Consider the following 18,287-nt stretch of genomic DNA (forward strand, 5'->3'; position numbering starts at 1 on the left):
AAACGGTCTTCAGCTGCAGCCAGCGGACAACCGAGGACGAAATTGTAGCCGCCTGGCAGTTTGCAAGAGACGGGCTGCAGGCCACGCGCAAGCAAGGACGCGCGTGTTGGGCACGCCGCTGTTTGAGTGAGGAGCATTGCTGGCCGCTGGATGTGGAAAGTGGAGGGGCGGAGGGCAGGGACTGAATATACACGTGGGAGCCGGAGCCGGAGGAAGCGCAACAAGGAGCGCGGTGCGTGCGCGTCGTGTGCTGCCAGAGTGCGTGCCCGCGGCCTCTGGGTGGGTGGAAGGGATGGGGGAGGGGGAGAGGGGAGGTCTGTCTGCCTCACGCACGCCGGCGGAATAGGAGCGCCCTTGTCGTGTGCACGAGGAATCTCGTGTAGGGGCGACGCGCTGCCGTTCGCGTGTGCGTAAACGCGCCACAGGGGGCTGGAAAAGGGGGTGGGGGGGAGCGCGGGCACAGGTGGCAGTGTGTGTGGGAACGCGGCGAGCGGCGACTTTCCCACGGCGGCGGCGGCGGCTCTTCCTGGCCTGTGGCTGCACGCCACACCTGGCCGGGGGGCGGGGACGCCGCCTAGCCGCAGCCGTGCAGTGCTGCCCGCCGCGGGCCGACACAGACGCCGGCGGCCGCCCGAGCAGTCAGCACGCCTGCGCTGCCCGCACAGTAGCCGCCATGAGGCCCGACGCCAGCCAAGCCTTCCTGGTCGTGCCCGCAGCCGCCGCCGCTGCGGCGCAGCACCAGCACGGCATGCTGCACCACGCCGCTGCCTCGCCACCCACCTCCGACTACGAGGAACAGCCCATCTCCAGGACTTACCAGTACAGAAAGGTCAGTGCCAACACCTCTCTTTTGACATGTTCGTCTTCCGTAATGAACTGCGATTCATTGGATACCGTATCAGAGCTTACGCCAATCTTTATTCTAACATAACTGCGCGTTTCGGTGGTTATAACATCATCATCAGGTAGATTAAGATTTATTTAGATCTGCGAATTTGCCTGTGACATACGTCTCAGTCTTCCGTAATGAACTGCGATTCATTAGATATCATATCACAGCTTACGACAATTTTATCTTTATTCTAACATCACTGCGTGTTTCGGTGGTTATGACATCATCATCAGGTAGATTAAGATATATTTAGATCTGCGAATTTGCCTGTCACATACGTCTCAGTCTTCCGTAATGAACCGCGATTCATTAGATATCATATCACAGCTTACGACAATTTTATCTTTATTCTAACGTTACTACGCGTTTCGGTGGTTATGACATCATCATCAGGTACATTAAGATATATTTAGATCTGCGAATTTGCCTGTGACATACGTCTCAGTCAACAAAATTCTTCTGGGTATGTGACAGCATTGTCAGTGTGTAAAACTTCCGACGTTTCGGCCACTATTGCAAGTGGCCTTCCTCAGGGTGTTCCTCCTGCTTAGCAAGAGAAACACTATGAGAAAGGCCACTTGCAATAGACGCCGAAATGTCAGACTTTACACGATGACACTGCCGTCACAGACCCAAAAGAATTTTGTTGACTGTGACAATGGTCGCGGAAGCCCAAGCTTACATACTCATGTCTGTTTGGCAGACAGCGCTGTGTCGTCTAGCACCGGTGGAGGATCATTAGCATTATTTTGAGCACTGATTTGTACATTTTTCTGCGAGTATGTGGACTGTGTACCTACTGCGTATCTGGGCGAAAGCGTGTGCTGAGTTCTGTCATGGCGAACTCCACGTGTTTGTCGCTACATACTTCTGAGTGTTTCGATAACTCTGTGAATATTACGTTTCAAAGATGACAGCTGCCACAAAAGATCATGGACGCGAGACCTGACTGCCGCAACCCTGTGTGCCGCAAGACATATGTATTTCACAAGCAGCTTCAGCGATATAAAATAATCTAAACCCTGTAAGTTTACAAAAGGTATTTTTCAGAAGAAAAATGAAGTACTCATCAATATCTGCTCTTTTGGGATAGCAATATACAAACCTGCTCAATTTATTATGTATTTTTAAGTCTGCCATGACGTATGGGATGGTAGACATTCATACCTGTGAATCAGGCGAGAACTAAGTATACACGGTAATTCCAGCTGCTTACCAGTGGTATATATATTTACCACTGTCACCTTATAGCATGACCATCGAAACGCATGGTGCCGTTAAAAATAAAAATAAAGTTGACTGAAAATGTGTACTGATGCTTTTTTGCACGTTGTTGACAGTGTTTAAATCAGGGGTGTCCACAATTTTAGTTTACCTGACTCACATTGGAATAAGGGGAGTACTTTTGGGCCGCACTTAACACTAACAATAACCGCTAGGGAAATAAAAGATCGGCCAATGAACGAAAAGCATCGTGTAGCGCTAGTTACAAATTGAAAATATTGAGTTGATCATAACTTCACATCAACGGAATATTATGGAATTTTTTTTATTGCCAGTCGTATGATGCACACTTCTTGGGACGCATTGATACTTGGCTTGGCAGCATACGGCCCCGTGGACCGCAGATTGTACACCGCTGGTTTAAGTACAGGGTTAATCCGAACTCCACCAACCTAATCTCTTGACGGTAGTGTCCCATAGCTCGTAATCATTTGAAAAACGTCATGTTTCAACAGGCAAAATCTGCTAATAAATAATGATACGTCTTTACTTCAACCTGATAAATCAGCTGTGCAGTCGCCAGCATGTCCACCGCTTCTAAACGAAAAAGTTAAAGCTGAGTTAATAAATATCAATAGTCGTTGATTAACAGCTGGTGTAATATGACTTCTACGTTATGTGATTCCACAGTTTTGATATTATTGTGTAAGCTGTTAAATAAAATTTAAGTGAAATACCTGGATATGATCTGTGGGTCGTATTGTAAATAATTAGCAATTATCAGCTTTTGGAGATTAAAAAAAGACTTCTTTTTTTAAAAAAGTCAATTGTTCGAAGATATTTTACTCGGATTTTTGTATCAGTAAGCCATAGTCTCCAGTGGGTCGTTCAGAGTAACTGCATTTCGTTTTAAATTGCACGTAAAACATTGTCTTTGCAGCTTTAAAAAAGGCTGAAGTTTCCACTACTAGTTATGTTCAATGAGTATCTTCATGTCAGTCGTATGTATGATCTTACCGAGTGCTTTGATATGCATCAGAACCACTTCAGAGCATGTGATTTTACGACAACGCTCTTGATAGATTAATAATTATTCTCATGCTCTAGCACATGACACCGTATAAAATGACAGTATTAGAAAATAAGTACCGAAACGGTGCCATAGTAGGAAATCTAAATAAATTTTTTTTGTTAAAAGGTGAAATTAATGAAGACATTCGTAATGATAATTCTACACAATTTGAGGGTACTCTGACTTTGTGTGGAAATATAGTTTAACAACTACTAACTACTAAATTCATGACTAATTACAATTACATATTGCTCGACGCCATTGTCGGTTTCATCCAGAATATTCATCATCGGGAGGCTTCAGTATGTCAATAAGGCGAGTTACTGATCATCTGATGTTTTTAACTCCTTTAAAACCTATTCGTATTACACTGGTGATCTCAACACACCCACTATTGCAGTGATATTTGGAAAGGGCCACGAATGTGTGAACATAAAGTTTTTTCGACAGTTGAAAGTTGACAGTCAGCGACAGCACATTCTCGTCACAATCATCGATATGTGAGTGTCTAATATAAATTGTTTGATACAAACAGCAGCTCACTCCGTACTTCGGTATTTATTCGGCGAAAAGTACGTTGGAAACACATTTAATAGTGGAAGTCGTGAATCAAAGAACAAATTCTTGAAAAGTCATTGTACATTGACAATTAATATAGATCGCTATTTTGAACATAGTCGATCGATAATATCATTTGATATTGTTTTCTCTTGTTGTGTTAAATTACCCACAAAGACCACTATGACCACCACAAATATAACTATTTTCTGATGAACACTATCCTTGGAATTTATCTACTGATTTATTTCTCTACTTTGGTAAAATTGAATCTGTCTGAAGACAGGTATTTCATAACGAAATTAAGACAGCAGTCAACCAATAGTATCTACTGTATTTGTTTTAACGAAACGGCACTACACAGTTTGCTAAGAATGACGTCAGTACCAAGCAACTGTATGGAAGTAGTTACAGACATGTTTACGGCAAACTACACATGTAACAATGTAAATAAAGAGGTGTTAACACGATCTTAAAAGGTGGAAGCTGGTTAATGGTAAATATTATAAATAATCAAGACTGTTAAATAAACTTTCGCAAAACGGAACCATAAATGGTTTTCAGTTTGAATATGTCATCGCGAGGAAATGCTAAACATTTTTTGTAGCTTCTAAATTGTGTTGTTGACATTAGGGCATTTGTGTCGTATAGGCTGTGTTGTGTTTATGTGGCATGACTTTCAGCTGTTATAATTACTTTTTTATCATATCTAATACCAACATTTCTTCATTAGACCTAGTAAAAAAAGTTGAATCTTTTGCTTTGTGATTAATACTGTTGCTACGTTCTTATTCACCGGGCAACTGGAACAACTACTTTATATTCTACGCTCTTTAACGGCATCTGACAGAAATTGCTGGGACAATTCTTATAATTTACTGTTAAACCTTCCACAGGATTGGTGGAAAATTTGGTAAATACCAAATCTAAAATTGCTAACAAAACGCAGATTCGACCTGATGGCTCGACATGCACATGGTAAAGCAATGGGAACTTGGCCGCTTTTGCATTTTTTTTTTTTGGGGGGGGGGGGAAACGTGTAAGGGGACACTTAATCACTATTTACCACCAGTTTACCTCGTTTCAGCAACTTTCAACTACCGCTTAGGAAGTACTGTTACATAAAAGAAGTTACTGAAATATATCGATACATGAAAAAATTACCAGCATTAACCATACACCCAGTTCGAAGAAAATAGATATCAAAAACCGTTTAATTTTTTTTAATAATTGTATTACGCTTCCAGTTTCGTTGCCTCATTGACACCACCTTCATGCGCCTGTACATATCTACAAAATCATCAAGCTTACAAGAGAAATCTAATCTGTTATGCAACATAAATTGTCTGTATTTAAAATAAATGTAACATACGTATGGATTAATAAAAGGCATAAAAATCGGGATAAAAAAAGACTGTAAAGTAAAACGCATGACACACAAACATTGGTCACGCAGTTGTTATGTACTCACTCATTGTATCAATTAAAAAACCTTAAAAATACAATACTAAGGTAATATTACGAAATGTAGTTAAATTTATTGAATTCTCATAACTACAAAAGCCTTCATTGAGAATTATACTGAGTCATGTTGTAAAAGCATCAAATTATTCCGTCCACACACTGCAGTGTCACTTGTACAAGACAAGTACACATTATGTGTACAGGATCGAAAGACATGTGGTGTCAAGATAGGCGGCTATAATTTGATTTCGCTTGAAACGGGTCTTAAAGAAGACTGTAGGCATTTCTCGTGTTGCCTTCTTGCGTGCAGTGCCGGTAAAAATTCTGTGACACCAGAAGTATTCCATAAAGACTACGAAAATGTTGTTACAGAACACTAACACATATTTCAGAAGTAATTTCTTAAATACTTGGACTCGTTTTCATTTTCGGTTTGTGTTTTACACGGAAGAATGACGCGTTTCGGGAGTGTAATAAAAGTAACAGCTGTTAAATAACAATAATAATAAGACGTTTTAGAAATCGGAAGCTATTGTTTCTCGAGGCATACGTGAGGGTATCGTTATCAGATGCCCCATGACGGTAGTGGTAAGTTTGGAACAATTTTTTAAAAAAGCACGTCCCTGGTAACTAAATTTCCTGAAACGGTTATCTCGGTGGCAACGATTTTGAGCAGCGTATCTTCTGCAAAAGCTGCTCTAGACTATAGGTCGTAACAATGCCAAAGCTTTACCTTTCTTTTGGCGTCATACTTCGTAGTTGTTCAAGACACCCGATCTTGCAGGCAGCCAGTTGTAAACTTTTAGTTTCCATTTTTCGTAGCACGGTTCTGAATGCACACTCTTACTTGAAAAACTTCCTGATAATGTCAGCTAGAATCACGTCATAGTCGTGTAAGTGAACAATGTGTTCTGAGAAGTGATTCTTGTTCTTAGTACACCCGAACTCTTATTTCACATCAACGAAATTTTTGTGTTCAAAATTTTAAAAAGTCAGTGTTTGAACGATGAAAAATGTATAAATGAGTGTAAAAGAGTTTAAGCTGTCGTCAACCCGAAGGTTGCTTTGAATACAACAGTGTTTTACTAAGCATAATGTCCGAAGGGACTTGAGCAGCTAATTATAGGCAGATCTGTAAATTAACGAACGCTCCGAACCCCTGAGAAACGCGACATGTTTCTTATAATAAACAGTGCTAGAGGTGAAAGAAATAAGTGAAAGATAAATATTGTATGACTGATTGAGGATCGAACTCGAGAACTTTACCATTTTTATTATATTTTTATTTTGTTGTTATTTTCTTCTTCCCATGTTAAACTTCGTCGGCGTCAGCTTCATCGGCCTTCTGTTTAACAAACTACTTCAATGCAGTTGCTGTCGTTGTCGTCACTGGTTGTGCATACATGTTCTTTGATAGAAACAATAATCGGTATTTTTCTTTAGTCTGAAATCAGTGAAATGTAACGGGGGATAAACAGACGTATAACTAAATTGTTGCCACAAGCTCTCCTCTGGATCGCTTCCCTTTGTAGGTGTAGACTTGCATCTTACTGGTCTCTGAGTAAAATATGTCGATTGAAATTAGTAAACATTGACAACATTTTATATACATCAACTAACATAAACGACTCTTCGTCTTTATCATGCATCTGCCTGAAAGGAGAGCAAAACTTGCCTCCTCTTAAGTTGCAAGCATAAGAACGTAAAATCTCAAAATTTGCACAGCCGCACTAATTTTCATCATACCTCCGAGCCACCGAACCCCATAAAAGACGAAAACAACTAGGAAGAAATATCTTTTTGTTGGTTGTCGCAATAACAAAATCTGACTTTACGTAGTAATCTTTGAAAAAACGAGGAAGTTTGAAATTTATCTGATATATTTTCTTCTGGTATCATTCTCCCCTCTCCTGTTGGTTACTCAGATACTCCCACTGAAAACAAAATAAAATAAAATAGTTCAACTAGGAGAATTTTATACACCTTTAATTCTACAGTTAGCTAGCAGAAGCAAACCAAAGAAATCAAAGAAGACAATTCTTTCACTGCTTAATTTCACAGAAATCTTTTTTTCACGAAATTTTGCAAAGGATCAGTTGAAGTCCACTTTCTTTCTATACCTAAGTTTCCTCATTTCTGCGCTCTCAGTAATAAGTAAAAAAATGTACATGGTTTTAACATCAGCCGGCCGGAGTGGCCGAGCGGTCCTAGGAGCTGCAGTCTGGAACCGCGCGACCGCTACGGTCGCAGGTTCGAATCCTGCCTCGGGCATGGATGTGTGTGATGTCCTTAGGTTAGTTAGGTTTAAGCAGTTCTAAGTTCTAGGGACTGATGACCTCAGATGTTAAGTCCCATAATGCTCAGAGCCATTTGAACCATTTTTTTTAACATCACGGTAGAAATCGAAATTTATACTTTTCAGATTCTCTGGGTCCTTATATTTACCATACCATTTGACTGGTGCTGTATATTGACCAAATATTGTCTAAAACACTGTGTGTAAGACTGCGCTTGCCTTGGCACGCCAGAGTAGATATGTTTTCTTATACAGTTTATTCATTTTTTCGTCTTGTGCTCCCTTACTGTCAGATGAAAAAACAAAGAGTCACTTGCGTAGGTGAAAGCGATTGCAGAGTAAAATTTAGAGCTACTAGTCAGCCATTGGAGGTGAGGCATCCAAAATTAATGGTGATATATGGCGGTGAATAATCAAGCTGAAACAATACTTTTCTTCCACCAGTGACAAAGAAATGTCACAAAGCGCGAGGAAAGTTGCATAGAGTTATGGAATATGTAGGCCTACAATAGGATAGCTTCTACAACATACCGTATATGTTGTTTTCACGTTCATGGTATATTGTTTTGATAAAAGTAAAAGTATTACAAAAGAATCTGCAATAACGCAGACGTTCTGTGGAGCTAGCTGATCAAGCTGCTGTGTGAGATGGCCCAATTATGGTTAATGTTGGACATTAAAATGTTTACTATTACACCTGAACAAATGCTCATTCGATTACGATCTCTATATCCACGGATTGTTGAACAACAGGCTTCCATTCACACCACTAGTGTCAAAGAGGTGGCATGTACACACACTCCACCTTAACACTTTTTGTAAGTGCACAGCAAATGGCTCTGAGCACTATGGAACTTAACTGCTGAGGTCATCAGTCCCCTAGGACTTAGAACTACTTAAACCTGACTAACCTAAGGACATCATACACATCCATGCCCGAGGCAGGATCCGGAGCGCCTAGAACCGCTCGGCCACTCCGGCCGGCAGCGTACAGCACATAGTAATATTTTATAACATTACCTAATGCTGCATTTAACTGCAGGTCACACTTGATCATATCTAATCATTTTTGTTCAGCAGGTTTACTGTAATGTCTATGGCCATCGAAAGCTTAATAAACTGAAGTAGCCAACCCTTTCTTATATTGAAATTCTGGAGCATAAATATCGATCATTCTGCTGTAACCTCAACTATCATATTCGTGACATATGTCAGAGCTACTTCATATGACACTTACAGATATTTTGGAAACTCTTTCCATCAATAATTTCTCATAACATCTTCTTATTACATCTTCGACGACTTCTCTGTTGCGAAAGAGAGAGACGGTAGTTTCCTTCTTGACTGAAATTACCGTACAGGTAACCACTCCATCGGTATGTGATGAACACGTGTTAGCTCTTTTCGGCAAAGTGTAGACCATAGTACTTGCTGTACTTAGTATGTCATCCAAGTCTGAACTCAACAGTGAGGGGATGAGTAAGCTACATTATCAGCTTACCCACAGCAAACGTTAGATGCAGCAGTAAGTGCTATCTAGTATAAAACTGACAGAAGACTGGTATAAAAAGGAAGTGGAGAAATACAACAAGGAATTCGAAATAATGCGTGGTACAATAAGCACAGGTGACGCATAAAAGATGTGGTTGTTATTATAGCACAGACAAATATTTTTCTTCTTATCTTTTTGTGCGGCAATAGACGAAAAGTTGATTTTGCTCAACGGGCTTCCAGAAACTTCATAAAAAATTTAACTTCCAGGTTTACTGCTGGCGGTCTTAAACGTATTAAATTTACAGAACGACCAAGTAATTGACCTGGCGATTTTTTGTAGCTACTGGCTGCTCTTAAAACTGTCAAACGGTCTTCACAATTTTATAATCTGGATGTCCTCTTCTTTCAACAGAAGGAAAATTTAGGTGTTATTTTAATAACTATACTTAAAAAAAGTCTGCAGCAACACCTGCAGATGAACAGCTGTTATCTCTTAAGCTTTTCGCAGTAATTTTTTCCGCTGTGAAGACAGAAATTATGTCATTCCGTAAACACTTTGACAGCTTAATGCCTGCCCCGCTGAATCCGCTTCCCGGGAAGACTTCCAAAGGAATGGTAAACATACAAAGATATTAGCACGTTCCTCATATAAATTATACATACGTCTTTATTTCGGTGTAAAACGTAGAATAGGTTGGATTTAAGGTAGTATTTAAGCTATTAGCAGACAATCTGGAAAACTGAAATTCTCTCACTGTAAAACAACCTGTTCGTGTAAAGCGTGACATGTGATTACAGCTCGACGCCAAAAGGTTTGTGTCCAACGACCTGTTGACGGAGACATTATTTCGGTGTACAACCGCATTTTGCGTTACTGAGTATCACGTAAAAGTGATTTAATATGTGTTATTTATGTGACATTTCCCTGTTTACCCCTATGATAGGCGCTAAATGGGAAATGTTTTGTAATAACACAACACTTGGTCCGATTATAATACTTTCTCATCTCATTTCATTTGGTCCGATTGTAATACTTTCTCATTTCATTTGCCATGTCTAAGTGGAGATGACGTTACAGGGCACTAGTGAGGTGGGAACAAAAAGTTAACAAAAAAAGAAAAACGAGATACAAGCTGACGTGGCTAAGGGACATTCAAATAATGAATGAGTCCGTTGGAAGTTCCTATGGACCCATTTCTATCATACATATTCCTCTCAGAGTATTCCGACTGCTCTTCAGGGTGAGGGACAAGCATTAACTTACAATTGAATTTGTGACATAAATAATGAGAAATTGTTAATATTCAGTAAACGACTAGGAGGAAACATTTATTTGACGAAAAATATATTATTTCTTGCAACTGAGCTGGAATGACAATTTGATGCTTCTGAATAACGTCTTATTACTGGCATAGTCGTCTTCATAAGATACTGGAAGCGATCATTTCCATGATATATTTTGATATTAATTATGATTAGTATAAATTGTTACCCTTGTGAGAAACAATGCTCGAAACGTCGCCATCCAGACAATTTCGTTTCGAAAGGATTATGCGCTGTTTTGCTGTTACTTCAAGACCCCACACTGCTTTTGCTAGCTATTCATTGCAAATGTACAGTCTGTGAGGAGGTCAACCTGCCCGTTAACAGAAAAGAAACGTTTCGTGAAACAAAACCTGTCATATCATCAACACAACAACATCAAGATCACCTCCTGCGGATAAATTTTGTATTGTATTCGCTCCTCAATTCGAAGGTAATTGAGTTATGTTAGTAGCCCAGAAAACCTACAGTGATGCTTGGCGTACTGTATAAGGACATCACCACACCACAAAAATCTAAAGAAATTCCCTATGTCCTGATTCAGTTGTACTTTCAGCGCTGTTTCCCACAGGACGCCGGCCGCGGTGGCCGTGCGGTTATAGGCGCTCAGTCCGGAACCGCGGGAGTGCTACGGTCGCAGGTTCGAATCCTGCCTCGGGCATGGATGTGTGTGATGTCCTTAGGTTAGTTAGGTTTAAGTAGTTCTAAGTTCTAGGGGACTGATGACCTCAGATGTTAAGTCCCATAGTGCTCAGAGCCATTTGAACCATTTCCCACAGGACACGGCATAAGCAGTAACAGCCCGGCATGAAGCTTTGCATGGCACTTCCTGATGTTCTTTATCGTGTCATCCAAAACAACAAACAACAATGGCGACAGAGTTCTAGTCTGTTCAACTCCACTTTTGATCTGAAACCAGAAAGGATGACTTTTGCCAAATCACACACAGCTTTTCGGTACCTGTACAGCATCTGAGTCTTCCCGATCAAATCTTCGGACACGCTTCTATTACTCAGGCACTTCCATGTCTTTCCTCTTTTCACCGTGCCATAAGCCTTCTCGAAAGAACAGCCCGATCAGACAGTCAACTTTCTCCCAGTATTTCTCACCAACAGATGGGCACGAGATTTTTTTGCTGACTTGCAGACCTTTTTGGCCTGATTTCATATTGTTCCTCTTCTAATTGTGGCTCCAATTTTCGCAGAATGTTGAAACGGGAACAGTTGCTGAACCAGTAATATTTTATTGTTTACAACCGGTTTCGGAATGATGTAATTTCATCTTCTGACATACAATATAGATTAAGGGAAGTAAGATCGTCTTCCACCCTGTTTCACCAGTGGAATGTAAGTTCCGAGTTTTACTTCATAAAACAGGGAACACAGGAAAGCGATAGCAACTGTCATGTTGTTAGTACGGCCAGACGAACAGCTCCTGTTCCATACTTTATGACGTGGAACTCGGGACATCTCAATCAGCCATTTTGTATTTTTTTCTTATTGGAACCTCCGATCTCTCCTTCTAGCCCAGCCTGCCTCTCTCCAAAGATGATGTTTTCTGTGTAGATCCTCAAACTTTTTTACGTACTGTGAAGGCGTGAAGTGTAGCACTCCTCTGCAACATAGCGTACCCACTATGGTTCCACTTCGAAACAAAAGGAAATAACTCATTTTCCAAACACAAGCATGATACCTCTTCCGAAAAAAAAAATACATATCTCATTCAGAGCAAATAAAACTCCTCTTAAAAAGCAAATAAGTTTCCTCCTCGGAAATGAATGTTTCCTCTTCGGAAATGAACGTGGCTCTCATTCCAACGCCGAATTGCTCCTCTTCTAAAACAAACTGGACTTTTCATCTTTGTTCAAAAATGTTCAAATATGTGTGAAATCTTATGGGACTTAACTGCTAAGGTCATCGGTCCCTAAGCTTACACACTACTTAACCGAAATTATCCTAAGGACAAAATGGCTCAAATGGCTCTGAGCATTATGGGACTTAACATCTGAGATCATCAGTCCCCTAGAACTTAGAACTAAACCTAACTAACTTAAGGACATCACACATCCATGCCCGAAGCAGGATTCGAACCTGCGACCGTAGCGGTCACGCGGTTCCCGAATGAAGCGCCTAGAACCGCACGGCAACACCGGCCGGCTATCCTAAGGACAAACACACACACCCACGCCCGAGGGAGGACTCGAACCTCCGCCGTTCATCTTTGTCTAAAATAAACAATACTGATTTTTCAGTTATAGGAAATGCAAACGCTTTATAATGTTACTAGTATTATGAGAAATACCATGTAATTCCGCCATGATTGTTTGTCGATATGTATCTGCTACTGTGTGTCGACAGTAGACATGTGCCACAGTTGTATATGCACGATGTGTTGGCTAACAAACATGGTCGTTTCGCCTTTGCAGGTGATGAAGCCGATGCTGGAGCGAAAGAGGCGCGCTCGCATCAACAGGTGCCTGGACGAGCTGAAGGAGCTGATGGTGGTGGCGCTGCAGGCGGAGGGCGAGAACGTGAGCAAGCTGGAGAAGGCCGACATCCTGGAGCTGACGGTGCGCCACCTGCACAAGCTGCGCCGCCACCACGCCCTCGCGCTCACACCGGAGCTCGCCTACGCGGACAGGTTCCGAGCCGGCTTCACGCGCTGCGCGGCCGAGGTGTCTCAGTACCTGGCGGGGGCGGCGACGGCGGCGGAGACGGAGGGGTCGGGGGCGGGAGAGACGGGCGCCGCGCTGCTGCGCCACCTGGCCGCGTGTGTGCGCCACCTGGAGCAGCGCGGGGGCGGCGGCTCTCCGCCCCCACCTCTGCCGGTGCACCAGCCCGCCAACACACCGCCTCCATCGCCTCCACCCCCACCTCCGGTGACTCAACAGCACCACCACCAGCAGCAGCCGTCTCCTGTCGATACTCCGGTATTAACCGCCAGGACCACTTCAGTTCCGCTGACGCATGACAAACCGGAGAGTATGGACATAACCGAAGAAGAGGCGGAAGACGCACAGGCATCGTCTGTTTGGAGGCCGTGGTGAGCCAGCACAGAAACTGGTTTAGTGGCGCTAGTTGCATATACCAATGGTCTTTCTACGTGACAGAATGTTATTCAACATACAAGTTTAGAACTAAAAATTACTTAGCTTATACTAATTGACTGAGTAAGTCTTGTTATTTGGATTTATCCATTACAGTATCAAGCAAATATAGAGATGAATATTCTAGACGACAGTGGCACAAAAACCGGAAATTAAAATTCGTACCATCTGCTGGTCTCCGCCGTTTGCTGGATTCTTGTCTGACATAGGACGGTTTACCTGTACCGCTTTCGGGTGTTTCTGAAGCCATTTGCGGATGCCCTGTCGGGCAGTGGGGAGTATCCCTGACGACGTACCACATGTCCTGGAATTACATGCCCGTCATCAGCCTGAGGTAATGCTGTTTACATACACGGCTTTAAAATTTGCACAAGACGGACATAACTCATAGTCAATACGAGCATGAATTCATAAAGTAATGACTGCACCTGTCATGTGTGCATATCAGAAAGTGTATGTCTCATGAAGAATTTAAAAATCTTCTGTTCTGTTTGGTCCAGTCGTTCATCCCATAAGAACACATCACACCCATTTACGATAGTTATAAAAACTTGGGCAGAGAGTTTTTGAGGTAATGTCTAGCAGTGGCATTAATATGAAGAAATGGTGTATAGCTGCATCTACATGTGTATTTCACAAGTCCCCTTATCGTTCATCGCAGAGGGTGCTTTGTGTCCTTACCCTCCACCTTTCCACTTCCAGTAACGAATGGCAAGTGGGAAGAGAGATTTTGTGAGAGCTGGAATCTCCCTGTTCATGCTCAGGAGGAAGTAATATATTGATTGACTTTTCTTTGGACGTTCACACTCAGAATTTTAACAGTAAAACAGACTTGATGCACAATGATTCCATTTTAGCGTCTTCCACTGTACTTGGGTGAGCTTGTCTGTGACACTTACGAGGTTACCAAACGAATCTTTGACAAAACTCGATTCTCTTCTTCATATCTCCTTTATTTCCTCCGTTCCTGAGATGCCCAAACAACTCAGTAGATTCAAAATCTTTAACATGACTGCAGATCAGCACCTGTATAAATATGAGGAGGTTGAAAAAAATCAGCCAGCCAGTCGCAAAACAAAGGCTTTTTAGTCCTTGATCTAGGTTTTGGCATATCTGAATATATCGTCTTCAGAGGGAGTACGTCTTGTTACATAGTCTAATGTACCACCGTGTCATATAACGAGGCCCACTCCTCCTGAAGAAGGATATTTTTAGAAATGTCTAAACCTAGGTCAAGGGCTAATAAAACTTCGTTTTGCAACTGGTTGCCTCATTATTTTCAACTGACTTAGTAGATTTGTGTGAATGAGTTGTGTTATCAGCATTTAGTACTTAGAATGATACAAGAGATTGAAGGAGAAAAATAGATTTGAGGTACATGCAATACAGTTATGCCAGCAATGGTTGAGCAGTAATATATGACTGGCAGAGTAACACACTTTGCTGTCAGAAAGTTTAGAGAGATTTATATATTTTTGTAAGACTTGTTTACATTATGAACATGGATACACAATTTTGATGCAAAATTTGAGATTATTCAGTCATAAAAGTGTAAGCTTCATGCCACAGATTTGCCGTCCATACTATTCATCTGTAAGAGACCACTGTTATAATCCTACAGCTTCACATCATATTCAAGCCACATTTGCAGGTCTTTGTTTAGCATTTCAGTGACATATGGTGCTATGTCATCTGTTTCTGTTATGAAATTTTCGGAAAATACAAGACCTAAGGTATTCCATGTTACTACTGATCAAAATTGTTCATATTACTGAATAAGTATTTTAAAATATGTCATATCAGTGTATGCTTTTAAAAGTTATAATCTGACTATTTTTGTATTTTACCAAACGTTAGTGAAATAATGTGCATCTCCTGTCAAAGACATGATTCACTCTGGATTCATACTGCTCCTGCCACATAGAGTAACAGTGATGCCACTGCCTTGTTGTCTTGTGTGTGGACTGTGTAGATTGTTACTGTTATTTGAAGCAGCTGTATATTGGCTTATGAGGTATTATTGGTTGTAGCTTTAAACATATTCATTGTTAAATTTAATTATCAGTTAGAAGCCTTACAGGCTATTTCAATTTTAGTTCAGTGTTAAGAGTATATTCTATAATAGTTTAATATCATGCCACACCAATGTTTTTTAGGAATCCTATTTATTTATTAGACCCTACCAGTAAGGTTACTGCACATTTATCAGAGTTAAACTTAAATATTGAGGTATTACTATATTTTTTAAATGTTGCCCAAAAGAAATATGCCCAATAAGAGCAATATTTTTAATGACATCACCAGCAACACTATATTTCAAAACGTTATTTTATGCACAATGAAAGGATCCTTTACTCAAAAACTCAAATATTTGCTCTTCACTGACCTACATTAAAATTGTTCTGGAAATGTTGTACATGTAATAGCTCAACAAGCTGATAGTTTAGGAATTATATCACCTACCTTATGCTGTTAGCAAATTCTATATGAAATTTTTTGCTATCAATTTAAAAGTGGAAATGAGCATAATTTCAGATATTCTCAGGCAGTGTTAGATTTATATATGTATAATATACTCAACTGATTTTTCAGTCCATAATTTTATTCCTGGTATACAGTAACATTAGTTTCAAATGACAGCACCAGTTAGAAAATATCAACTTTACTGTAAAGACATTATTATCTTTTATTTTACAATAGCTATAGTGAAGTAAGTTGAAGACTGTACTTTGTTGCATACCTTTAATCAATGTGGTAATGCAAATATATGCAGTGTACTTAAAACCTACCATGGTATTCGTGAAAAGTCTGTGATATCTCCCAAGTACCTGAAAGTTAACTCTGTACTACATTAGTTCACTTGTAAGTACTCAGAGAATTATGTTTGCGGCAAGAGTGTTTCACCTAGATGTATTATACAAATAAAATATGATAATAAATTCTGTGTTTTATTGGCAGCCCCATAAAAATCTTTAAGTAGTATTTATTAAAGTTTATGAGAAGTCCTTGACATATGAGAGAAGTCTTACATTGGAGACTTCATGTAATTAGATACTACACAATTGTAAATATAAAATTTCAGTTGTAGTGAATTGTGAAAAAAAATCATTTTCTTCTTACTTTACAGTAATAAAGCTACATACATTTTGATCTTCTACAAATATTGTCATCTTTGTGTCTGTAGCCTGTAGTTTCACTAAAAATGGAGGGTCTAGAGTCTTGAGTGATACTAAGTTCTTTTTTTGAGTTCTTTTATTTTGTCTACAGATTTCACAATAGTTCATATTCAGATTCAATTTACTTGCTGTGATAATCTTACAATATTTTTTTATCAAACAGGTGGGTACTTGCTCAAAGAAAGCCTTATTAATAAATACAAATGAGTAAGTATGGAAGAATTTTCTTTACAATGCTCTTATCAGATACATGTCAAACCAAAAGGCTGTCATGCCATTTTAGTCTTCAGTCAAAGCTAACAATATTCTACAGATCTAATTTCACAACTGGTAAAATATATTGCAATTTTACAGTGGGTGATGTATTTGAAGAGTAAATAATTTTAAGTCACATTACATTATGTTTGAACTTCTATATCCAGAAATAGGTAACTTAATTTGTTAAACAGAAGGACTGATCGAGTAAATAAAATTGGCCAACGAGGAGAAATCACAACAAGAAATGTAATACAGAACATAGACTTGCCACAAATTATCATTCCTGACTGTTCCTCATGTTGTTCTCACCAGTTTCACTGGCTAGAGCGGTAGCAGTATTAGTCAATTCATTCATGTGTACATTACTCTTACAAAGATTTTGGACATGTCTTGGTATTACAACTCAGAAACAACGAAAATAACATAATTATTACAAAAAGGCACATAAATACTTGTAGCTATCGTTTGACAAGGATGAAACAGTACTTGGTCGTGACCTTATAGGAAGAACCATCGCAGCGTTTTCCTGGTGTCATTTAGGGAATGCATGGATAATATAAATGAGGATAGCTGGATGAAGATTGGAGCCTCCACCTTCCCACATATAGGGCCACACAGTTTAAAACAGTTCTACCTCATTTGGTCTGTCACTAGTGTACTATACTGTTTTACAAACAAGTTATTTAATAATATAGGCACAGTTCATGCGTTTCTCATTTCCAGTCATTGCACACACCATCCACATAATATTACACTACACTCACTGCTGGTAACAGGACCGTCCACAGGTATTAAAAGGACTAGAGCTGTAACATAACTGACGAAAGAGTTCAATAACTTGAACCTGCTATTTGGTAATGCTTCGTACATGAATGCTGTGAGTTCACGTTTTCAGTCACAGGCACGAACAGTTACACCATCTAAAAGATCAGAAATACTACAGTCATTATAAGCCGTCAGGTTATCATTTGATAAGGCCTACAAGTGAAGAAGATATAGCTCAGGCTAAAACAGGAAAAAATCAATATGCCCACGAGTGTTCGAATAATTAATAAGACTTTAAGGCTGTGAGCTGACACATGGATACAGGAAAGATTTGGAAATTAAGCTTAGTAAATTCAGTCAGATATGTGGAACAGTTAACTAAACCTTTAAAAACAAAACTGGGATGGATATTCAAAAAAATGGTTCAAATGGCTCTGAGCACTATGGGACTTAACATCTATGGTCATCAGTCCCCTAGAACTTAGAACTACTTAAACCTAACTAACCTAAGGACAGCACACAACACCCAGCCATCACGAGGCAGAGAAAATCCCTGACCCCGCCGGGAATCGAACCCGGGAACCCGGGCGTGGGAAGCGAGAACGCTACCGCGATATTCAAATTAAATTCTACAAAACTGTTCCAGTCCCCACACTGCT

General features: G+C 40.2%; 1 protein-coding gene across 1 annotated transcript; it reads left to right on the forward strand.

Moving 5' to 3' along the window:
• The first annotated feature begins 631 nt into the window (after positions 1–631).
• LOC126237114 (enhancer of split mbeta protein-like) lies at positions 632–16,362 on the forward strand. The gene is made up of 2 exons (XM_049946927.1): positions 632–829; positions 12,749–16,362. Exons 1-2 carry the CDS (start codon positions 674–676, stop codon positions 13,367–13,369), a joined length of 777 nt encoding a protein of 258 aa, XP_049802884.1. The 5' UTR covers positions 632–673; the 3' UTR covers positions 13,370–16,362.
• Positions 16,363–18,287: the final 1,925 nt, after the last annotated feature.

This window comes from Schistocerca nitens, chromosome 2, assembly GCF_023898315.1.
Source record: "Schistocerca nitens isolate TAMUIC-IGC-003100 chromosome 2, iqSchNite1.1, whole genome shotgun sequence".
Taxonomy (NCBI): Eukaryota; Metazoa; Arthropoda; class Insecta; order Orthoptera; family Acrididae; genus Schistocerca; species Schistocerca nitens.